Consider the following 25,222-nt stretch of genomic DNA (forward strand, 5'->3'; position numbering starts at 1 on the left):
TGGGGTTCAAAGCCGAACACCCGCAGAGTGCCCAGGAGATACCTGTGGTCCACCCTGTCGAACGCCTTCTCCTGATCCAGGGACAGAAGTGCAAACGACAGACCATCCCTACACCTGAGCTCCAAGAGATCCTGGACCAAGTACAGATTATCAAAGACGGTATGATCTGGGACAGTGTAGGTCCGGTTGGGGTGGACCACGTGTGCCAGCACGGACCCTAGCTGCAGTGAGATGGCCTTCGCTACGACTTCGTAGTCTGTGCTTAGGCGCGAGATGGCACACCAATTCTGAAGGTCACAGGGGTCCCCCTTCTTTGGGAGCAAGGTGAGCATGGCTCACCTGCATGACAAGGACTTGGCCCAAATGATGACAAGGTCTGGGCCGAAGACTTCCCAGAACACGTGGTAGAACTCCATGGTCAGCCCGTCTATGCCCAGGGATTTATTCATGGGCATGCGGTGGAGGGCTTCCGAGAGCTCGGCCAGAGTGAAAGGCAGCTCTAGCCATCCCCGGTTGCCCTCGCTGACCATTGGGAGTCCATCCCAGTGCACTCTGCAAGCATCAGGATCGCTCAGATCCATGGAGAAAAGGCTTGCGTAGTAGGCCCTGGCCATGGCCCTCCAGCACATCTCCTCCGGATTCATGAGGGGGGTGCCATCCTTTGCCAGAGGGCAGGTGACGTGTTTCTTAGCCCCCCTCTTTTTGTCCAGGGCATAGAAGAAGCGGGAGCCATGGTCCATCTCCCGAAGGAGGTGGATGCAGGATTGAACAAAGGCACCCCGGGCCCGAGGGCCCTCGAGGGCCCGGAGCTCCTCCCATTTCTCCCGGCATCCACAGAGGGATGGATCTTCGGGGCTGGTGTCCAGACGCCTCTCCAGCTCTAAGACCTCCCATTCCAACTGCTCTATTGCTGCATCTCTCCGCTGGCTGGCGCCCTGGGTGTAGCCACGGCAGAAGAGCTGGGAGCACACCTTCCCCACATCCCACCACTGCCACACTGAAGCAAAGGCGCGCCTCTGCCCTTGCCAGGCCAGCCAGAACTCCTAGAAGGACATCACAAAGCCCACATCCTCCAGCAAGCTGTTATTAAAATGCCAATAGGTCGGCTGCGGCCTCTCCACACTGAGAGAGGCCATCACGGTCGCCATGTGGTTATCCAAGAACAGGGAGTCCCCACAGACACAGTCAACACCCCCACCACAAAAGCACAGTTTGAAAGTTACTCAGTCTTAGAAGGCCCCCTCCATGGTGGTCTGCAGAGTCTCTGCATGCTTCCCCAGCAGCAACCAATCCTCTTCCTCCTCAAGGCTCCAGCAGCTCCCAGGCAGCAAACACAGCAGCTGCTCCAGCAGACAGTCCAGTGGCCAGGTAGGAGGGACCCTTCGCAGGTGGTAGTGGTGCTGGTAGGACCCACAGCAGCAGCAACAGCTGGAGCTGGGACAGGGGTCTCTCACTCCTCTCCTCTGGGGAGCAGCCCCCCCAAGGGGCTGCAGCAGGATCAGCAGCAGTTGGGGGGTCCACCAGCCAGCCAGCAGGTAGCAGAGAAGGAGAGGAGGGGAGTAGCTGGAGCAGCAGCAGCAGCTCCCTACCTCCCTTCCGGCTAGAGGATGGCAGGAGTCTGGTCGAAGGAAATCACGCTGGCCACTGGAGGAAGAGGTTTCTGTTTCCCAAATGACCAGGACAGGGGCTGCCCTAGAGCAGTCAGGAAGGTGCTAGAACCAATTAAGACAGACAAGTTAATTAAGACACCTGGAGTTAATTAAGAACTTACTAGAATCAATTATTGCAGGCAGGCTAATCAGGACTCCTGGTTTATAAAGGACCTCCCATCAGTTAGTGTGTGATGTGCAAGGAGTGAGAAGGTGTGCTGCTGGAGGACTGAGGAGTACAAGCATTATCAGGCTCCAGGAAGAAGATCCTGCGGTGAGGATAAAGAAGGTGTTGGGAGGAGGCCATGGGGAAGTAGCCCAGGAGTTGTAGCTGTCACACAGCTGATACTGAAGATGTTGTAGATAGCTGCTATACACAGGGCTGTGGGCTGGAACCTGGTGTAGTGGGTGGGCCTCGGTTCTCCCCAACTCCCTATCTGACACAGAAGGAGTTGACCTGGTCTGTGAGACACACCAGAGGGAAAGGTCTAATTTGTCAAGGGATCTGGCCTCTCCCCTACCCAGTAGGTGGGACAACAGAGACTGCGGAGATTGTTCTCCATTTCCCACATACTGGCCAGTGATGAGGTTAGCTGAGTGAATGGCAGGTTTGAGCCTCTAGCAAAAGCAGCCAAACTGAGGGCTGCCATGAACCTCTGAGGTGAGCAAACCTGCCAGAAAGCACAGGACCCACCAAGGCGGAGGAAGAACTTGGTCACATTCCATATGGCTAAACTGAACTTCTCTACTTCTATCCAAAATCCTCTCTTCTTCATTACCCTCAGCAACTCACATGTCCTTCCTGACCCGAAGGTTAGTAAAGAAAATACAACTGTTCACTCCCTTCTCTGCCTCCTCACCAACAGGATCAGTATAGGATTTCCTTTGCTATACCTAAAATATCAAGCTATTCCCACACTAAAATATTTGACAAGTACTTGATCATGTCACATCTAGATTGTCCTCATCTTCAAAGCCCTTCACAAATCAGCTCTCCCTTTCCTCTCTATTCCCATCACTTTTCATTGCCCTCCAACCAAATCTAAGCACCACAACTAACCAACCATTAATCATTTCCCCCTTTCATTCTGTTATGGCTTCTTCCCCGCAGCCGTCTATGCCTGAGAAACTCCTGAAACCATCTGAGTCTGTAGATTAGATACCACAATAAGACTTGTACCTATTCCCCTGAGTGACAGCTTTTCTACTTTTGTATTTTTACTTCCATTGGTTAAACATTTATTTTCTAGTCCCATAGGCTGGAAGCCATTAAATCAACTTGTATTTGTTTAATACTTTACAGTCAGTTCACTTTGGTTTTGTATGATCTCTTGTCTTAACACAAAGAAAACAAAATGAGAGAAAAACAGGAGAGTGTCAATGCTTTTGTGCTTGTGGAACTATGTTTGAAACATATTCTAGACAGACATGTAATGAGAAATCTGGATTTAAAAGTGACACAAACTACCGCTCAGTAAGACCAGATCCTATCTTGAAACTATATTTAAATTTAAAAGCTAAAGAAAATTGCTCATTCATTAATGAAATCCAGAAAACTTCAGCAGAGTTACCTGAAGAAAAAGAAACCATAGCCCTTCCCCAAAAAACAACTCATTCGAAGAAACTTCAGTTACATATAAAAACCTACCTCTAAATAATCTATTTCAAATTTAATTCTTGATATATTCAAATAAATAAATACATGTTTTTGAATTAAATATTAATGGTGAGATATAAGAACAGTTTTATATTTTAAAAATATTAAAAAAAATATTATGAAGATATCACTGTTCAGCACTTTAAACACATTGGGTGAAGTCCTGGGCCTATTGAAGTCAATAGGAGTTTTGTCTGTGATTTACTGGCAGAAGAACTAAATAAATGCACAGATATACTGCAATTATTATTTTAAACAATGCCATATTGGTTGAAACAAGGGTCTATAAATTCAGAGATCTGTGTCCCATTTTGAGTTCTATCATAAATTTTTTGTGTAACTTTGGCCACATAACATAACATCTCTTATAAATTTATTGTAAACTGTTAGACCAAATACAGGCCAGTATATCAATTAAATCTCCGAGCAATTTCTGTCTTTCTCCTGAGTTTTCTTTATTTAACAAAACAATTCAACTCCATGTCAAATGTTTCATAGACTCTATAATTCCTTGCTGAAACCCTGGATCTGCTCCTTGGCCTTTTCCAAAGCCTCTCCCCATTTAGGCTTCTACCTCTTCTTTCTGCATGTATCTCCTAGTAGACCTTCCACCTGCCTGGTCACAGAGGACAAAAGCTCCAAATTCCAGCCTGTCTCCTTCTCTGACTGAACAGGCCCTTCCTCTTATAGTGCTGCCTCCAAGCAGTCACATGAACCTGGTCACCTGACCCAGTCAGTCAAAGCCTTCAGACAGGGCACTTTATTTTATATGTACATGCTCTAGGACCAGTGACCTGTTATATTTATCTATTAAAAATGGAGGGAAGGGAATATTAGCAGCCTATATCCTAGGGAGCAGTGTGAGGCTTCAGTAAATAGAGGTTGTGAAATACAGTGAATTATTAGGGCCAGTCACTAGAACTCAATCTCCTGGCTCCTATATTTGATCACAAATTTACATTCCTGCTAGGTTAAGCAGTGGAATGTTGTCAAAAAGTAACAGACGAAGGTTGTCAGAAGTGCTAACAACTCATACCCAATTAACTAGATATACACAAAGGGTGAATCAAAAGCAATTGTAACTGGAATGTTCAATGATTCAGTAACGGCTGGTTTCCTGCCAAATTCTAATGTTCTGCTTCACCCACTTCAGTCCTATCGCTCTGCACATAAAGGTCACAAAAAATATTTTTAAATGGGAAAAGTGCACTTTGAAAGGTGGAAGGCACCTTGGATGACAGTAATCATGAAATGTTGTCTGTAACTCGACTTTAGTAAGGCTTTTGATACTGTCTTAAATGACCTTCTCATAAACTAGGGAAATGTAGCTAAGAAGCTACTTTAAAGTGGGTGCACCACTGCCTGGAAAACCATACTCAGCGTAGTTATCAATGCTTCACAGTCAAACTGGAAGGGCATATCAAGTGGAATCCCACAGGGAACTGTCCTGGATTGGGTTCTATTCAAGATCTTCATATATGATTTGGGTAGTGGCATAGAGAGTACATTTATTACGTTTGAGGATGATACCAAGCTGGGAGGATTGCAAGCACTTTGAAGGAGAGGATTAGATTTCAAAATGACTTTGGCAAACTGGAGAAGTGGTCTGAAATAAATATGTTTACATTACATAAGGACAAATGCAAAGTACTACACTTAAGAAGGAATAATCAACTGCACAAATACAAAATGGGAAATGACTGTCTAGGAAGGAGTATTGAAGAAAAAGATACGGGGGTTATAGTGGATCACAAACTAAATCAGTCAATGTTGAAATACTATCCATGGGACCTTCCCAGATCTGGGAAGGGCAAAATTTGCTGCTTTAAAGAACATATAAGCAACATTTATATTTATTTTTAAGCTGGTGTTCAAAGAAATGGTGTTTTATCTCTAGTTACAGTAATTTCTTTGTGCTATAAATGAGGCAACACAAAAAACACTTGAATCACAACATTTTGTTTACACCTTCCAGTTATTAATTTATTATTTGCAGACTCCAGTCTCAATTAGTCTAAGTTTCAACATAAATATTCTGTGATTGTGCAGTATTTTCTTTGCTAGGGCTTGGTTTATAAACAACTGTAGTAGATGCTTTCAAATTCTCATCTATATATTTTCCATTACAGAGACAGCAGGATATTTGACAATGTTCAAATGAACATTATATAATTTACATACAGTTTAATTTTTATAGTGCAAATAGACTAATCACTGCATGTGATCCAAGCCAGATTTATTTTTAAAGAACAAGGAATGTTACTGAAAATGCATACATAAATATAAAAAAAAGACTTGTGACCATTTCATAATATATTAGGGTCTAAAGGCTTGATCCTTCACCCAATGAAGTCAACAAAAAAGCCTTCAGAAACTGAACCTGTTAGTTATTGAGCTACCTGAATTCCAATTAACTCTAATGGGAATTGAGACCCTCAGGAATTGGCATTCTGTCTCTGCCAACCCTATCAGAGTAGGTCTTACTGAAAAATCACAACTGTCAGAGCTTGTCAAAGAAATCTTGCTGAAATCAGTTTAGATTTCTTTAATTAGCATCATGTGAAATAGTATTTTAGAGATATGGTAGAGATATTGGACTAGACTATAGTTGGAAATGTATGGTTTGAATATCTAAATACTAACATTTGAGATATATGCTGATCTCAGCAGAACATTTCAGATTAGGTCTCCAAAATGTTGCCTCTTAATTTCCATAAATTATTCACTAAAAAGTTATTAGGGACCCTCTTATGCCCTGGGCACTTCATCCTGCTCACATTTAAGTAAATGGAAAACATTCCATTAGCTTCAATGGTGTAGGATCACGCCCTTAGTGAAAGGGAAAAACATGCATTTATGCAAACTTTTCAAAAATATCGATCATTTGTCCAAAATGGATCAATGAAGTATAACACCATAGTACTGAGAGATTTACAACAAAATAAATACCCGACAAATTTCCAAACATAAATTATTTTATTAAAATTTAGTAGACAAAGAACCACTGCATAAATAAAATTAATAAGATCTGGTGCAATCTTTTTTCCAACATATTTTGCAGAAAAAATGTTCTTAAATTTTGGAACAGATGGGTATTTCAGGATTTTAGAAGTCCTGGAACTGATTTAAAGGACAAAAAGTTCTAATGGTGAAAAAATACATGTATTATAATTAAAGAAATGCAATTAAATTGTTTTGTTTCTCAGAGTCTCTTTGTAATTGGAGTTCATGCTTGAAATATTACAACCAGTCAATTACTGTGCACAAAAATAAGATTAACAGAGAAAGTACACAACTATTCAAAGCTTAAGAGAACTAGATACAGTGCACATTTTCAGGACACAACCTGAATGAGTATCTCATATATGATTGTCAGCAATCACATTTTCGGTATTTTATGAAGTAATACACTAGTCTGTTCTGTACATCCTAAATGATGACCTTCTTTTAATTTTAATAGATTTTACTATTATACCTATTTGAAACAGCAGATCCTTTTACCATGTAAGTACAGTTTTCCATTCTGACATGCTGACCAATTTTAGCAAAGCACCTGGATATTTTCTTGACAGATGCGATACCTCTGGAATTTGTATTTTAATAAACAAAAATCATGGCAGCAATATCTTGGGTTCTGAGTGACACATGTACTTTGTTTTGACAGCTATCAGACATTGTTAATTTTCCATGCACATAATCTATTCAAACCAGTTTTCCTTTAGTAGAAAATGTACAGCATCATCAAATCCATTTTGGTACAGTGATTCCATCTTTTTCTGGCTTGGTGGGAATAAAGCTTGATTAAGTCTTACCAGGTTGGCCACAGACAACTGCAACAGAGAAGTATTCTAAGTTAGGCAACTGTAAGGACAAACTATTATATTTAATTTTCTTGTTCTCTTCATCTTTCCTACCCCCTTTTAGGATAGATAAATGATGTTTCCAAAATCTAAAGACTATTGAAAACCTCGGTTGATCATTCTGATGGTGTAATGATTGTCTGGTTATAGGCTTGCTCTCCCTCCTTATATTTTAGATTCTTTCACTAAGACCATTTTATTTGTAGCTAATTTAATACAATAATAAATAAAATTACAATGAGTAAGATATTAGACATTTATTAGTTTAAATGATTAACTCATTTAATATATATTTTATTTCTTACACACTTCACAAATGGTGCAATTATAGAATAATAATTACCTTTTATTTGAAATAAATAATTAATCAAATTTTGCAACCATAGAATCACTAAGCCTCTGGAGCCTTGTTTGAGTTGACTAGGGCAGTTCAAAACTCTCAAAACTATTGTTTCAGGTTGACTGCAGATTCAGACACACATTACTGCATCTGTTTACTTGGTTAACATTTTCAAGGTTGTCTCTAACTCTGAGGGCTAGAAACTGTTTTAAGTGACACCGGAGATTCTGGAACACAACTGTGGTGCAGGAAGTGACTTCTGTGGCAAATTCCAGAGATGCAGAATCACAGAAAACAGAGGGCCTCCAAATAAACTCTTTAGCATGTATGGATGAGACACCAAACTTTGTTTATTCAACCAAGACTCAACTAGATGACTCAGTTGGTCAATATCAACTTATTTTCTATATGGATTCATGGTGCAAATAGTAGCCAAGTAACGTGTGAAAGATAGCATATACATGTTAATTTCACCTACAAAGTCATCTTTCCAAACCATTCCTACTGCTGAAATCCTTGTCCATATTCTAATCATCTTACCTTGAATAATGCAACCTTTTCCTATCTGCCCTCAGTACTCCCTACCTCCATTAGTTCAAAATGCCATTGCCAAAGTAATCTCTCTCTCATCATTTCATCCACGTCCCTGAATCTTTCTATTGGTTTATTGTATCTCAGGATGATTTCACTCTTGTATAGAAGACTAGCACATCACTAAACTTCCAGTTAAGACCTATTTTAAGTGCTTAATTAGGACTTCGGTGGTACAAAGGCCTTGTGCTGGTCATCTGCATAGGACAGAATTTGTCATACTGCATATGATTCAAGTTCCTCATTCTCATCACAAGTAAAAAAGGCAGAAAACACTGCAAGTGAACTGTTGGCTGAATGCCTGGCTTGGATTTGTAGAACACTGAACCACATAGCTCTGGGAGAGAGGACTATACGAACAAGACAGCCTGCATCTCACAAGCAGGGAGCTAATCTTCCCAGTTGGAAACTAACTGGGCCAGCTAGGAGGGCAAAACAGGAGGAGGAGGCAAAAGTGGTAGAAACTCAAATCCAGTGATCATAAATAAACTGAACTGATGTGACATAGAATATGAAGACACAACATTTTTCAACTGTTCTATGGTAGGAGTCTGGACAACAAGCAAGAGAAATTGGAAGTTTACATTGGTGGGAATAAATTTGATATAATTGGCACTACTGAAACAGAGTGGGATGATTTGCATGACTGGAATGTTAAAATCACTGGTTATAACTGGTTTAGGAAGGACAAAATGGGTGAAAGAATTGGGGTGTGATATTAAAGATACCATTACTTGTTTTAGAGTTATTGGTAACTCAGAAGAGAATAGGATCTTGAATGCATATGGATCAATGGGATAACAAATAGCCCAGGAGAGTTTATTCGTGGGGATCTGTTATAGACCACTGAATCAAACCAGAGAGCAGGATCAGTTACTTCCTTAAGCCCTGTCTTTAATATGAGGAAGGAAAAATTGTGCTGTGATGGGGGACTTTTATATCAGCAATGTATACTGGAAGTCTCAACCAACCAACAGAAAAAAATTATCAGAGTGTCTAAAAATTATAATTTCCTAACACAAAAAGTATTGCACCCAAAAGGAGTTAACTCTATTTTGGACCTCATTATGATGGAAAAACAATCATTGGACTATTAGTTGGTATTTGCCTAGGGATCAACTATCATGACATGATTACATTCAATAAAGGGCAAACAGAGGACAATCCCAGGCATATTGTTGCTTCAAAAGGGTTAATTTCCCAAAGATGAGGAATATTATGAGCAAAATGGATTGGGAGAAAAAATTTAGACAGAAAAATCTGAATGAAAATTGTGAGTTCTCAAAGAAGATCTTATTAGATGTTGAAAAAGCCATAATTTCATAATCAAGAAAGAATACAAATTTGGCTGAAAGCCAAACCTGGCTCATTAGCAAAGTGAAGGAAACAATTAGAAATAAAAAACCCAAACATATGACAAAGGGAAATAAACAGTAATAGATGATTGATAAGGGAAGCTAAAGACCTCAAGGAAAAAAACAACGGTTGGAAAGGCTAAGGACAATAAGGCGTGTAAGTACATGTGCCCTTACCAGCATCCCAGTGCAAGAAAGCAAGGGGGTCACTGGTATCTGGTAGTGAGTTTCAGGTGGCCTGGTCCACTCAAGGTGCCCCAATTCATTAATGCTAAATTAATGATAGGTGTCATGTCATTGGAAAACTAATAACACACTGAACATTAATATTCTTAAGTGGTGTATGTATGGTAAATGTCCAAAGGATCATACAAATAGGAAGAAAATGTACAAAGGGTGTTTACCAGACAAGTAAAGAGGTTTTTCCCAGACAAAGGGCAGCCTGATGTCTCCAGAGGCCATCAGAGTCAATAAGCAATCACATGTCATTTGCATTTTAGCAAACACCAGTGGAGGAAGAAACCATGGAAAGTTCTTCATTAACAGACTCCATGTCTCCTTCCTCACAGCTTGAATGAGCTTTACTTTGGGCAGGGCGGGGAGGGGGTAACCTTCAGAAGAGTCCATTTCTAAAGTTAACTAGACTATAAAAGAGAGAAGCAAAGACCCCTACGATGACAAAGGAACCAAGCACTATAAACTTTGTGGGGCATTTTGACCAGAGGGGTGGTCCGCTATCTTCGCTATCTTGCTGGAAGGTTGTTTGATAAGGAAACTACCTTGAACAAAGGCTGTAGCTTGTTGTGTACTGTAGGTTACCCACTAGAAAGCATTTTTCACTTTTATTTGGTTGGAACCATTTCTAACACTATCTTTTGTACTTGAACTCACTTTAAAATTCTATATCCTTGTGTTAATAAACTTGTTTTACTTTCAATCCATACTAACCCAGTGCTGTGTTTGAACAAAATGATTGCTAGCTCCTGTTAAAGTGATAACGCTGTGCATTTTGTCTCTTTAGAGCAGAGGTGGGCAAATGATGGCCCACGGGACTGTCCTGCCCGGCCCTTGAGCTCCCGGCCGGGGAGGCTAGCCACCAGCCCCTCCCCTGCAGCCATGCGCCGTGCTGGCAGGGCCTTGGGCAATGGGGCTGCGCGCTCCTGCAGGGCAGCGTGTCTGGCTCCGGCCGGGCGGTGCAGTGGCCAGACATGCTGCTCTGAGCGGCATGGTAAGGGGGTTGGGGCCAGGGGGTTGGATGGGGCAGAGGTTTTTTTTTGGGGGGGGGGGGGGGCTGGTCAGGGGATGGGGAGGTTGGATAGGTGTGGGAGTGCCAGGGGGCCTGTTGGGGGCGGAGGTGTGGATAGGGGTCAGGACAGTCAGGGGACAGGGAGTGGAGGGGTTGGATATGGGGTGGAGTCCCAGGAGGGGGTGGTTAGGGGACAAGGAACAGGGCAGTTGGATGGGTCGGGAGTTCTGAGGGAGGCAGTCAGGGGGCAGGAAGTGGGAGGGGTCGGACAGGGGTGGGGGGGCCAGGCTGTTTGGGGAGGCACAGCCTTCCCTACCAGACCCTCCATACAGTTTTGCAACCCCAGTGTGACCCTCGGGTCAAAATGTTTGCCCACCCCTGCTTTAGAGGAACAAACAAACCTTATTATTCCATTGAATGGTCCAAGGAAGAACTAGACATTGCAGAGAACATGCTTTTGGGAAAAACTGAGACTGGGGAGGAGTACTTGGGTCATCTTGCAAGATATAACCAGAGCTGGTGTATACTGGACTGTGGCTAGGATTTAACAAACTAGAGTTGCTGGTTCAGAACTACTTATTACAGACACAGTGCATGGCTTGTCTGCAGGCTGTAGGTATCCAGGCTGAGCCACAGCAGCAGAGCATTTAAGGCACAAACGTTACGGGTAATCGATGACAAATCCCTTACTGGTTTGGCTTGCAGTATATTAGGAACAAAAGCAATCCCTCAAATGGTATACTATCCCATATTCCCTTGTTAACAGATGGAGATGGTAAAATTGTTAATAATGTTGCAGAAAAGTTCCATAACTATTTCTTCCCTATATTTGGAAAGAAAGGGGATGAAGTATTCATTGATGATGTATTTTCCAGTCCATTAGTACCAAAAGAAGTTAGTCAAACATCATCTACTAGGAATAAATATTTTTTAATCAGCAGACCCAGATAACTTGCACCCATGAGTCCTGAAGAGTTGACTCAGGAGATTTCTGGCCCGCTGATGTCAATTTTTAATAAGTCTTGGAATAGTGGGAAAATTCCACAAAATTGAAAGAGTGCTAATGTTGTGCCAATACTCAAAAAGAGCAAGTGGACAGGTAACTATAGCTAGTTAACCTGACATAAATCCCAAAATAATGGAAAATCGGATATGATATTCAATTGATAAAGCATTAAAGGACAGGAATATAAATAATGCCAGTCTACATGGTTTTATAGAAAGTATGTCTTATTAAACAAAGCTGACTTCATTCTTCGAGGAGCTTACAAGTTTGGTTGATAAAGTTAACTGCATAGACCTAATATATTTCGACTTGTAATGTGTTTGACTTAATACCGCCCCACATTCTGATTAAAAATTAGCACCACAAACTATCAATAAAGCACACATTAAATACATTAAGAACTGGCTAACTGACATATATCTCATAAAATAGTTGCCAATGGGGAATTCATGTTGAATGGGATGTTTCTAGTGAAGTTCTGCAGGGATAAGCACTAGTCCAGACACTATTCAACTTTTCATCAATGAGCTGGAGGTAAATATAAAATCACTGCTGATAAAATTTGCATATAGCACTAAAACTGCCCGGGTGGTAAATAATGAGGAAAATGGCAATTATATAGAACAATCTGGATCTCTTGGTAAGTGGGTCCATTCAAACCAAATGTGTTCTAATACAGCCAAATGCAAGGTGATACACCTAGGAACAAAGAACTAGGAACAAGGCTATACCTACAGAATTGGGGACTGTGTCCTGGAAATCAGTGAGTATGAAAAGAATATAGGTGTCAGAGAGAACAAACAACTCAACATGAGCTCCCAGTGGCATGCTGTGGCAAAAAGGGTTTATGTGATCCTTGGATATATAAACAGGTTTCACCTCTGTATACAGCACTGATGCAGGAGATAGTGGAATACTGCATACAATTCTTGTGTCCACATTTTGAAAAGGATGTGTGCACAAAAGAGCCACAAAATTTATGACAGCTTGAGAAAATGCTTTACAGTGAGAGACTAAACAAGCTTAAGCTGGTTAATTCATCAAAAATAAGATTGAGAGGTGACATCATTACAGCGCATAAACGTAGAGAGAAAATACTGGGTACTAAAGGGCCCTGCAGTCCAGTGGAGTAAGGCACAACAAGAACCAGTGGTTGGAAGCTGAAGTCAGACAAATTCAAATTAGAAATTAGGCATACATTGTTAACAGTGAGGGTGATTAACCACTGGAACTAAATACCAAGGGAAGTGGTGGATTTTCCATCTCTGGAGGTCTTCAGATAAAGCCTGGATGCCTTTCTGGAAGATATGCTTTAGTCAAAGACAATTTATGCTTTAGTCATACCAAATTACTGGGTTCTATACAAGGGTAACTGGGTGACATGTAATGACCTGTGATACACAGGAGGTCAGACCAAATGATGAGCCAGTGATTTCTTCTGGCCTTAAACTCTATGAATCTATGAAGAAGGCCCTTACGCCTTGTGTACACAAGGAAATCGATTAATCAGAGTATAAGGTTGCCACCTGTTCAGGTTTTCCCATGATCATCCTTTTTTGAGATGGCTGTCCTGGAAAATCTGTAAGTGTGCTCAGTACACATTGCCCGTTGTCCAGTTTTGTGGGCTCAGGATCATCCTGGATGTCTTGGATTTTTGTACCTCAGAGGTGACAACCCTACTGGCACAGCTACTGCAGAAAAACTCCTTGTGTGGACACTATTCTGGAATAATTACTCTACTTTGGAAGTTGTAGGTCATGCTGTCTAATCTTTCCCCAGGCCTTTACTGGAGGAATTGTATTAGGATAGAATAACTTCTTTATCTTCTTCTATGTCTCCTTTTTTTTCTTAACATTGCTCTATAGTATGGAGTTTGTAGCCCTTTTTAACAAACTGTACATGTGCCAATTGAGCACATTTTATAAACTGAAAATCCAACACTTCATTTTTTTTAAAAACACCTAAAAAAGATTAGGTTCTCAATCCCCATAAAAAGTCAATGGGAGTTGGGTACCAAACTATCCTAGCTGCTCTTGAAAATCACATAAAACAGCTAGCAAAAATAAAAATAATAAGGCTATCACCAAAATTAGTTAAAAACAAGTCACTCACCATTAAGTCTTGCTTTGCAACTTTAATATAGAGATCTACATGTCCTTTGTCTTGTGGACAGATATCTAATCGACCACTGAAAGGAGACACAGTGACTGTTCGTCCCACAGGCAGAATAGGGAGGCCATTGGTAAGGCCACCATCAATCCATTTCTATTGGGAAAAAAAGTCAGAGTTTGTTATGTGCTGACTAGAGCTGGGTCAAATTTTTCATAGTGAATATTTTATTTGTTGAAACTGCAGTTTTGGTCAACCTGAAACTATTCATGAATTTGACATGAATTCACTGAATAGTTTTCTCCCTAAATATATTTTTCTGGATAGAAGAGGAGGCGGCCTTTCCCTTATAACTGCCAGCCCACTAGTTTGATCATTCACCTAGGATATGGAAGACCCAAGATTAAATTTCCCCTTGACCTGATGTAGAGAAGAGATTTGAACTTGTTCTCCCTCATTATGGGAATGTTCCCTAACAAATGGACTGTGGGATACACTGAGACAGATATCTCATCTTTCCCACTACGTATAAATAATGAAGTAGGCACTAGAGTGGCGACTTGAATTTGGGCATCCCACATCGTAGATGAGTGTCCTAACCACCAAGCTACAGAAATATTCTTACTTACTCTCTCTGGCCCAACGACTATTCTCTGTTCCAATGAATAGTGACTGGGCCAAAAGGAGAGAGAGAGAATATCTCTGTAGTCTGATAGCTAGGGAATTCATCTACAATGTGGGAGACTCAAAACAGATTATTTTTTATTTGCCAATTTTTTTTTTGGCAAGTTTTGAATTCAGTTCAACCCGAATCAATTTTTTCAATTTTTCAAAACTGCTAACAAACAGAAAAATCAAGTATTTGCCCAGCTCTAGTGCTGAACCTTCTTCATTGGCCCCCTTAGATCACATAAACAAAAAAAAATGTTAAACATGTTGAATATATACTGTCCTTCTTAGAACACTATAAAAGCAGCAGTATGTTTTCCTTACTACCAAATAAACCAAAATTCTAAAGTCTGGACAACACAAAGAATCCATTGTTCAGTGGGTGACATTATACACACGTATAACTTTATTAGTGAATGTTTCATATATACTTGGTAGTCTGGACTTGTCTTAAATCTTGACTTAGTGCTAATTTTGGTTTGTTTGTTTTTTAGTTAACAGATTAATATGAACACACTCATATCAGTAAAATAAAAACCTCAAAAGCATGATACAACAGAATTCCTCAGAGATTATATAGAATTTAGAATACTAATAATTTACAATTTTGCACGTTGATATAATGTACGTGTGTGTGTATATATACATCTATAAACAACAGAAATGTTTTATTTATATGTGCATGCATATATCTATATAATAACTATAAGATCTAAAAGGGTATTATAGATCAATTACTCTAAACAAAACAAAAAAAAAATCACCACACTTACACAAATGTGTAGCACAATGAAAATATGGATGCAAATGAACTTTTTGCAGAAAGTTAAAAGATATAACTGGAATTCCAATTTCCCATTGTTCAAGATGGAATTTGTATCTAATCATACATATGAGTGCTTTTATATAACAATTCTTTTATTTAAACTATTTATTATTTTTAAAAGACCAGTTTGTTCAACTAGTTAACAATACAAGTAATAACTACAACAGAAGGTACTGCTGGTTTTATTTATGAGGGCTATGAGCAGCATAGTGCACAAAAACTACATAAGTGGTCAGTCAAACTATAGTTACAGATAAGAAGCCAACATAAGAGAACTTGTCTATCCCATCCATGAGACTTCTCATTACTTCCAGAGGAGCAGTTCATTGGTATCTATCATAGAAAGGATGTAGATAAAACACCACTAAAGTGTGTAATGAAGTTATTACTGTCATAGTGTTCGAATAAACACATTACAACTCACAATCAAATACTTCTGGGGAAATTCTGCGCCATTGTGCAATGCAGAATGTTGCAGAAATTAACACTGTGTATGCAGAATTTCTTTCCCCCCATACAAATGGGCTGCAGTGCTGCTAGCCACCAGCAGGGGATGCTGGACCTGGCAGAGCTCAGCTCGCACATAGAAGGCACTGCTGAGAGGAGGAGGAGGGAGCTAGAGGGTTCCTGGTAGCTGCAGTTCCCAGCATGCCTTGAGGGAAGGAGAGGGCAATGCACAGGAAACTCCATGCAAGTCTGGGACTGAGCATCAGGCTGTACGGAAGGGGCTGTAGGTATCTGGTCAGGAGGGACCCGCAGCTAGGGTCTGGGGGAGGTAGGGGTTTTGGGTGTATTGGCTAAGGGGGCCCCCGCAGCTGGGCCTGGGGGGGCAGGGTTGTGGGTGCCTGGCTCTCCAGCTTGGCTCTGGGGGGGGGGGGGGGCGGGGGAGGAGAGCAGAGAAACAGGAACTGGGTTGTCATAGGGGTTTTTTTTAACTCTCTATTCCTGGGGGAATTTTGTGTGTGTCTGTATTGTTACAGACACACTTGCTGACAGGTATTTTGAAATAAATTACCAAAATAACTGAAACTAGCATGATTACATAGCATTATTTTGACAAACAAATTGAAGAATTTTGCAGAATTTCAAAATATTGTGCACAGAATTTTTAATTTTTTGGCGCAGAATGACCCCAGGAGTAAAGCTAACCAGTATCAAGTTTTGTACACACCAATACAAATTCAGACGTAGTTTCAGAATTCTCAAACAAATAATTGAACACTAATGAGATTGTATACATCAAAAGTCCTGTCTGAACTATTAAATTAGTAACTGAAATAATCAATTTAAAGATAAACCACTAGATCAAAAAACACTACATTAGCCAATTGGTATATTATAGCAATCTTTAAAAAAAACAGGTGTGGTACTCCATTTATTCTTTGCTTGCCCAATGCTAAGACAATTTGGATAACACAACTCAAGGGACAAAAGCGCACACATTCTGACTATGAAAATCAACGACAGATGCTGACAGGAGATGAGTATCAGGTTAAAAAAAGCTATGCCGCATGTTGGTGATAGTAACAGTAACATATTATGTTTCCCGATTTAATTATAGCAATTTGTTTCATTATATTAAGAGTGTTCTGAGTGACCATGAAGTTAATAGTTGCTATTCCACGCACCTGCTGTGGAAACACGGACATTTTATAATTTTCTCAGATTAACTAGCATTATCCGGACTGGTTAAGTTTTTTGGGGAAACACCACCTATCAATCAATTTCAATAAATTATTCGTGTCTAAACTATTATTATATTTATATATTAACTTAGGTCAGAAGATTATCTTCCCTAATTTGGCAGCTAGAGTATGTCTCACCAAATCTACACCAAAATTAATGGGCTTGCTAAAAGAGACTGAATTTGTTATTTGCTTAAAGGGACAGCTGAGTAAGGCTTTTGACCTCCCAAAAGAACAAATTTCGTACTTGCCTGAAACAATTTAAAAAACTTTATAACTTTGTTATTTTACTAATAGTAAATTGTATTTCTACAAACAACACAAGAGATATTAAGTCCTCATTGGAGGAATGACCTGATGGCATGTGCGCTATTTATAAGTGCCCACTGTCCAAGTGCAAAATAGTGCAAATTTCTGTAAACTTAATGGCAGATGATGAAGAAACCTCTGGGGTTCAGTCACAGGAAATGCGGTTGTGACAGGTTTCCAAAAGAGCCCATTACCTCTACTCTGTCTGGAAATGGTTTATGGCCTTTGTCACATGAAGTGAAACCAGTCCTTAAATTAGGAGGACACTGCAAGACCCTTGCAATAATCAATGATGTGACCAATGTATAGCAAGCATTACCTCTGGCTATAATATCTGTTGGTTCAGCATCTCTTCTGGGGCTCTCCATATTCCACCATTTGGCTGCAAAGCTACCTCCATAGTGGACTGGTCTCTGCTGTAGGCCAGCCTATTTTTCAGCTCTACAAGGGCAGTTGTCCTTAGTCCAGCTCCCTATCTGCGACCAGCCATGTGATTCTGTAATCTGGCCTTCCCTCCATAGCCAACTCCAAATCTGACAATTCCAGAAGACTGCTCCCTCTCTCACATGCCCACATATTGTGACTCTATGATGGTCTTCTTTTTGCCTGGTCCCCCAGAACAATTGGGTTGTCACCAATAATGTATTACTTACTCTACTGCATTTCTAATAAAAATCTCTCATCCTAATTTATTTAAATTCCCATTTTTCTAACAGTTTAACATCTCCAGCTTTGTAATTTCACAACTCAAACTTTCAACTTTTTTTCTCTAATTCTGTTTATACTGCAAAATGCCCCTCCTCAAAACGTCAACATTTGTGATACCATACACATAACTTCTAAAAGGGGCTGAATTACAAATCCTTTGTTCCATAGTCTTAAGCACTGCAGTCCCTGTTCCAGGTAAGTTCTATGCCATTACACAAAAAGAAAAGGAGTACTTGTGGTACCTTAGAGACTAACTAATTTATTAGAGCATAAGCTTTCGTGAGCTACAGCTCACTTCATCGGATGCATACAATAGAAAATATAGTGGGGAGATTTTATATACACAGAGAATATGAAACAATGGGTGTACCATGCAGACTGTAACAAGAGTGATCAGGAAAGGTGAGCTATTACCAGCAGGAGAGCGGGGGTGAGGGGGAGGAACCTTTTGTAGTGATAATCAAGGTGGGCCATTTCCAGCAGTTGACAAGGACAGTAGGAGGGGAAATAAACAAGGGGAAATAATTTTACTTTGTGTAATGACACATCCACTCCCAGTCTTTGTTCAAGCCTAAGTTAATTGTATGCAGTTGGCAAATTAATTCCAATTCAGCAGTCTCTCACTGGAGTCTGTTTTTGAAGTTTTTTTGTTGAAGAATTGCAACTTTTAGGTCTGTAATTGAGTGACCAAAGAGATTGAAGTGTTCTCCAACTGGTTTTTGAACGTTATAATTCTTGACGTCTGATTTGTGTCCATTTATTCTTTTACGTAGAGACTGTCCAGTCTGGCCAATGTACATGGCAGAGGGGCATTGCTGGCACATACCACATTGGTAGATGCGCAGGTGAACGAGCCTCTGATATTGTGGCTGATGTGATTAGGCCTTATGATGGTGTCCCCTGAATAGATATGTGGACGCAGTTGGCAACGGGCTTTGTTGCAAGGATAGGTTCCTGGATTAGTGTTTTTGTTGTGTGGTTGCTGGTGAGTATTTGCTTCAGGTTGGGGGGCTGTCTGTAAGCAAGGACTGGCCTGTCTCCCAAGATCTATGAGAGTGATGGGTCATCCTTCAGGATAGGTTGTAGATCCTTGATGATGCACTGGAGAGGTTTTAGTTGGGGGCTGAAGGTGATGGCTAGTGGCGTTCTGTTATTTTCTTTGTTGGGCCTGTCCGGTAGTAGGTGACTTCTGGGTACTCTTCTGGCTCTGTCAATCTGTTTCTTCACTTCAGCAGGTGGGTACTGTAGTTGAAAGAACGCCTGATAGAGATCTTGTAGGTGTTTGTCTCTGTCCGAGGGGTTGGAGCAAATGCGGTTGTATCATAGAGCTTGGCTGTAGACAATGGATCGTGTGGTGTGGTCTGGATGAAAGGTGGAGGCACGTAGGTAAGTATAGTGGTCAGTAGGTTTCCGGTATAGGGTTGTATTTATGTGACCGTCGCTTATTAGCACCGTAGTGTCCAGGAAGTGGATCTCTTGTGTGGATTGGTCCAGGCTGAGGTTGATGGTGGGATGCAAATTGTTGAAATTATGGTGGAATTCCTCAAGGGCTTCTTTTCCATGGGTCCAGATGATGAAGATGTCATCAATGTAGCGCAAGTAGAATAGGGGCATTAGGGGACGAGAGCGGAGGAAGCGTTGTTCTAAGTCAGCCATAAAAATGTTGGCATACTGTGGGGCCATGTGGGTACCCATAGCAGTGCCGCTGATTTGAAGGTATACACTGTCCCCAAATGTGAATGGGGTTATGGGTGAGGACATAGTCACAAAGTTCAGCCACCAGGTTTGCCGTGACATTATTGGGGATACTGTTCCTGACGGCTCACCTTTCCTGATCACTCTTGTTACAGTGTGTATGGTAACACCCATTGTTTCATGTTCTCTGTGTATATAAAATCTCCCCACTGTATTTTCCACTGTACGCATCTGATAAAGTGAGCTGTAGCTCACGAAAGCTTATGCTCTAATAAATTTGTTAGTCTCTAATAAATTTGTAAGTCCTCCTTTTCTTTTTACAGATACAGACTAACACAGCTGCTACTCTGTAACCTGCTATTACACAGTATCTTTAGAGCTATGAACATTGATTGAAAATGCAAAAACTTCTGAATAAGTGGTTCAAAGTGCAAAGATAGGGGAAATTCTGAAATAGTGAGCAATGAAAACCAACCCAGAAACTCAAATTGAGGATGCAAAGCATGAGGACTGGGCTTAATGGAAGCTACATATACCAGTAAATGTAATTTTCAAAATATATTGCATCTGCAGAGCCATTCTTTAAGAGTTACATGCTTTGCTTCATAAGCCACAGAACCATCACCAAGCAGTAAAATTTTTGCACGTCTCATCCACTCTTTAAGCATTCTGGAACAGACGGTGAAAGACCCCACACTCTCTAATTGCCTCTAAATTCCCCTCCACATCAAAGGCAATAATCTTCTGTTGCTCTCTACTTGTTGATCAGCAACAAGTTTCAGGAGGAAGACTGAGTACTCCTAAACAAATGAAGTATTACTTCCCCCGAACTGTCCACATATTTAGCTTCTGAATTGAGAGAACAGAGCTACATAAAAGTCTGAATTGACCACAAAGCAATAGCTGTGCATATTTCAGTGACTGGTACAATATATAGGCAAGCAGCAGTGGCTGCCCTTCCTTTAGTGGAATGGAATCTAAGTCCTCTTGGACAATGCTAACTGAGCTACACCAGGTAACTTCTGAACTGAAATGGCCTAGCCTTTCAACTTCTTGCCAAACACCAAAAAAACTAGGTAGATCCACACTGCAAACTTCTTAGTGTAGAGAATATATAAAGCTAGCCCCCTAGCAGGGGTAAAATAGCATTGTAGACCATGAGGGACTGATTAGACACACCTGACGCCTGTGCGTATGTACCCAGATATATAACCTACATGGCTCTATAGTTGCCCAAGCAGTGCCTCCCCATCTACACTGCTCTTTTTAGCAGTGTAGCAACCTGCTGTCTCCCCCCTACTGGAGCCTTCTCTGGCAGCAGAGAAAGACTCCAGCAGTGGGGAAAGGCTCTGCCAGCTCTCTGCTGCCCGAGTCTTTCCCCACTGCCTTCCCCTTGGCAGAGCCTTTCACTGATATGTGTAGCTACACACTACAATGTGGACACACTGTGGTACTGTGGTTTTGCACTGTGGCATGTAGCTACACATACCCTATGTGCTGCCACAATTGATGCAGTATAGATATAGCCTTAGATTTACAAAGAGATTTTGTCCCTTTCAAGTAATAGAGAGTGCTTCTGACATCCAGTGTATTTACCCTAAATTGTGAAAACAAGATCAACATCCAAATGACTCCATCTGGCAAAAAGTGAGGCTCCTACTGAATTTCTGAGGGACCTTTCGTCATGGTCTGACCCCCCTGACTCAGGTTATTGCCTAGGGTGGTGCTCTTATGTGCCAGATATGATGTCAGTGGAGTTGAATTGTACAAGACACTATTACATACATCATTCTCACAACCAGGAAATGAACTCAAGCTTTTTTTTGGCAGCCAGAAACTAAATTGCCAAAGATGAATCCATTTCAATGAAGGGCAAAATGATTTATTTGAACTTATTCTGGAAAAGATCTGATGGGAGGAAAAACACTAAACGTAACATTAACATTTTGGTACATCTCAACTGAATCCAACTACAATGTTTAGAAGGAAGAAATTACCTAGAGATTTTTGTGCGTCAAACAATATTGTAATCATAAGCAGCCCAGCAAACTACATAAACAACTGGATATTATATTAACATTTTAAGAATGCTGCTTTCAGGTCACTACCATTTCCAAATGCATAGTGTCTCCGGCATTCGCTATGTTTGTATAAGAATGGATTGCAATGACTTCCTCGAATGCTCTTTTCATCTACAGTGTTAAATAAATAACCCTCAGTGTGTAACAAAACAACAGGCTTGTGATTCTCCCTTCCCTCCACCCCGCAAATTCATCTGAGATTTTGATGTCACAAATGAAGAGCGCTTTTGCAATTAAATACACAAGTCTTCAAACATCACAATATTACCTCTCCTTTATATTCCACTGCTTTAATTCCTGCATACACTGGCACAAAACTGCTGGCTAGGAGGACCTAGAGAGGAGAAAAGAAAAAAAGAAGGTGACAGTAAAATAAATCTGAAAATATTAATATTTTCTTTTGTGTGTCCTGTAATCTTCACCAGTCAATACAATAATCATTATTCAACATGTTAGCTCCATCTACTTCACAATAACCATTTAAAAACATATTCATCTCAATATCTGCTATGTACTATATGTCAAAATGCTATTAAGAGTTCAGGACTGTTATTTTAGTTAAATTATAAATAGGAATCTCAGAGAGTGCACATGGTACAAATCAATTATTCTGTCATTGATTTAATGAAGTTTGGTTCAGAAGAATCCGAACTAATTTTAGATTTACTTTATTCTTTCATGTTGCTACAAAATCACAATTTCTTAATATAGATTAAAATCTAAATATATGTAGATTGTAAACAAACTGTGTGTTATTCATAGTTCAATACTGAAAAGTGAAGCTAGAACTGGCGAAAGACAGGCATTTAGCAGATACTTTGACATAGTGTTTTTCTTTCTAATACATCAGTTTTTCTGAATAATAATGCAGTATGATAGGAATTGCACTTTTATAAATGATAGCCTTAAAATTCACATATGTATACCATCCACCTAAATTAATACTTTTTCTTTTATTTTTGTGTGCTGAGCTATCGTAGAATGACAGCAACAAGTTACTAGTTGAACTTACATTAGGTTAGACTAAATAACCGACTGGATTTTGGCTCTCGTAAAAGTGATACACAAAGATTACACTCACATGTGCAAAAACAACTCAATTTAAAAAAGCAGCCAAAAATAATATCTTTGTATTCTACTACAATTCTTTGTAATTATTGATGTTTTACTATTACAACCCTTTTCACTGCTAACAGTAGTTACAATCATCAGGGCCAAGTGTTATGGACACATCAAGCATAACTAGTCAAAAATTACAAGAGCAGAGTAGTTCCCAAGGCAACAGTTTGTAGTTTTCTAGCTTAGAGAAATACACTGCAATGCAGCACACGCCTAGAGAACTAACTCTACACTTTTCAGCACTGGCTACTCTAATAGAGAACATGCATTCACTGCAGATTGCTGTTCACCTATCTTCTCTCCAGAACAAAGGACATAACTATTCTACTCTATTCTACATAGGTTTTTATACTGCACTCATCACCATAGTATCTGAGTTCCTTCCGGCAGTGCACTAAGCAACGTGACTACACATTTGTCATGTTCAGGTCTCTCATCCACTCTCCAGGGGGAGAAACAAGTGCAGTGGAGTGTCTTGTTTTGGTAGTTTTTTTTTTTTTAATATACCTGTTGCTAGATGTTTATATTAGAGAAGGCAAAATAAAAGAAATATGCCTTGCACTTGGAGCAGAAAGTGGAGAAGTCTGTGATGTTCCTTAGTCTTCATTTCACAGTCCTGGACTACCACCCAAGAAAGTTCTACTTCCTGCACAGACAAGCTACACTCTTACTGTCAAGAGTTACATTGTGTCATAGGAATGGAGTTGTTGACATGATCTTTTTGATATCCCAGGCCCATACCATGGAGTGCTTTGAGGAGAAGGACTGAAACCCTGAACTTGACACAAAGTTCTATGAGAAACCAGTGGAGGATAGGTCTGATATGCTCACTGTAGGCTGTGCTGCTGAGAAGATGCCCTGTACCGTTTTGTACTAGTTGGGGTTTCCTAAGCGCTGAAGACTTCACACCCAACTATACTGCATTGCTGTAGTCCAGCTGAGAGATGAGGAAGACATCAATAACTGAGGCAAGCTGTTTGCCCACCAGGATAATGCAGTCTCCTAGCCAACCAGAAATGGCAGAAAGCATTACTTGTGGCTTTTGTTATGTGAGAGCTCAGAGTCACTGAGGAATCCAAGAGTACTCCTGGACTACAGACTGAATTGACCAACTGTAGATATGAACCTTCAACTAAAGGAGACTGTAGACTGGAAGCAAACTCATCAGAATACTTTCCTTTGCCCATCTGCACCACCTCTTTCATGCTCAGATTCAGTTTCAGACAGCTGAAGTTCTCTGCATTCTTCTTCAACAAAAATAGCCCACCAATTTTGAATATTGACAGATTTAGCAAGATATTAAAAACTGGCACTTAAATGATGGCCTTTTAAATTCATACTTTGAGATCTAAACAAGTAGCTGGATTTTAAGCAGCGCCAATCGAATCCAACAGATGCTCAGAAACACAGGGAAAGAAGGAACCCTACCACACATGCCACTGGTTGGCCCATGCACCCCCTATGGATTTTAAATAAAATATTTTCAAATATTAATTGCCTAAAATACAGAAGATTGTATGCAATATTTTAAGAGGTTTTGGGGAAGAACCCCTTCCCCAGCTACCCCAAGAATCCTCATTCCTATTTGTTTTCAGATCAGCACACATTCACAATCATGACCAAGTCTACATGGTGGCATTTAGAAGAAAATGTTGGAAAGCACCAGAGATGTGCCCCCTCCCAGCTCGACATACTGTACACATGCACATTTTTTTTTTGGCAGTGTATAGGCCTGTTTGAACACAAGAACTTCCTTTAGATGTGTCCTTCTCTTCCTCTTATTCTGCCCTGTGACCATGAGATGATACAATGCTACACTGACATCTGACATCAAGACCCATGAAGGCAGTAACCAAATATAGTGAACTCCCTCTACTATCCTGATCTACCTTCAACACTGGTCACCACATGATCTCTTTTTTTTTTAAGTGGGTTTCAGTGAATAAGAGAAAATCGTGAAACAAATATTTAAGAAGACAGCAAAGGGACATACATACGTTTAAGGAATTCTTTTTAGCAAAATTTACAGAAACACAGGGGGCCAAATTCAATAGCACCTTCTTCATCAGGATGGGTTAAGTAAATGTTTTGGCTCAATTTTCTGAGGACCTGTTTAGAGATGAACCCAAGGACCAGCCTGGAAAGAAAGCAGAGCAGGGCCAGGGAATCAATACTCAGCACAGTAAGAGTCAACCCTGTTGTTTTTATTATTATTGCCATATGGTTAAACCTTTGGTTTGTGAGGGCAGGATTTCCAGGTTAGGACCAGTAACATTATTGCTATGGAGGAAGGATGTTACATGCTAGGGTGTTTATA

General features: G+C 40.4%; 1 protein-coding gene across 3 annotated transcripts in view; it reads right to left on the minus strand.

The window, feature by feature from the left end:
* Positions 1-6,263: 6,263 nt before the first annotated feature.
* PNPLA4 (patatin like domain 4, phospholipase and triacylglycerol lipase) overlaps positions 6,264-25,222 on the minus strand; it is a 44,541-nt gene continuing 25,582 nt past the window's right edge. For all 3 annotated transcript variants that reach the window (XM_077815455.1, XM_077815474.1, XM_077815465.1), the window contains 3 exons: positions 22,055-22,120; positions 13,817-13,969; positions 6,264-7,136 (listed from right to left, as the gene is read on the minus strand). In XM_077815455.1, the coding sequence (XP_077671581.1) occupies positions 7,005-7,136; positions 13,817-13,969; positions 22,055-22,120 (351 nt within the window). In that variant the 3' untranslated portion in view covers positions 6,264-7,004. The remainder of the gene's footprint in view (positions 7,137-13,816; positions 13,970-22,054; positions 22,121-25,222) is intronic.

The sequence above is a fragment of the Eretmochelys imbricata genome, chromosome 1 (genome assembly GCF_965152235.1).
Source record: "Eretmochelys imbricata isolate rEreImb1 chromosome 1, rEreImb1.hap1, whole genome shotgun sequence".
Taxonomy (NCBI): domain Eukaryota; kingdom Metazoa; phylum Chordata; order Testudines; family Cheloniidae; genus Eretmochelys; species Eretmochelys imbricata.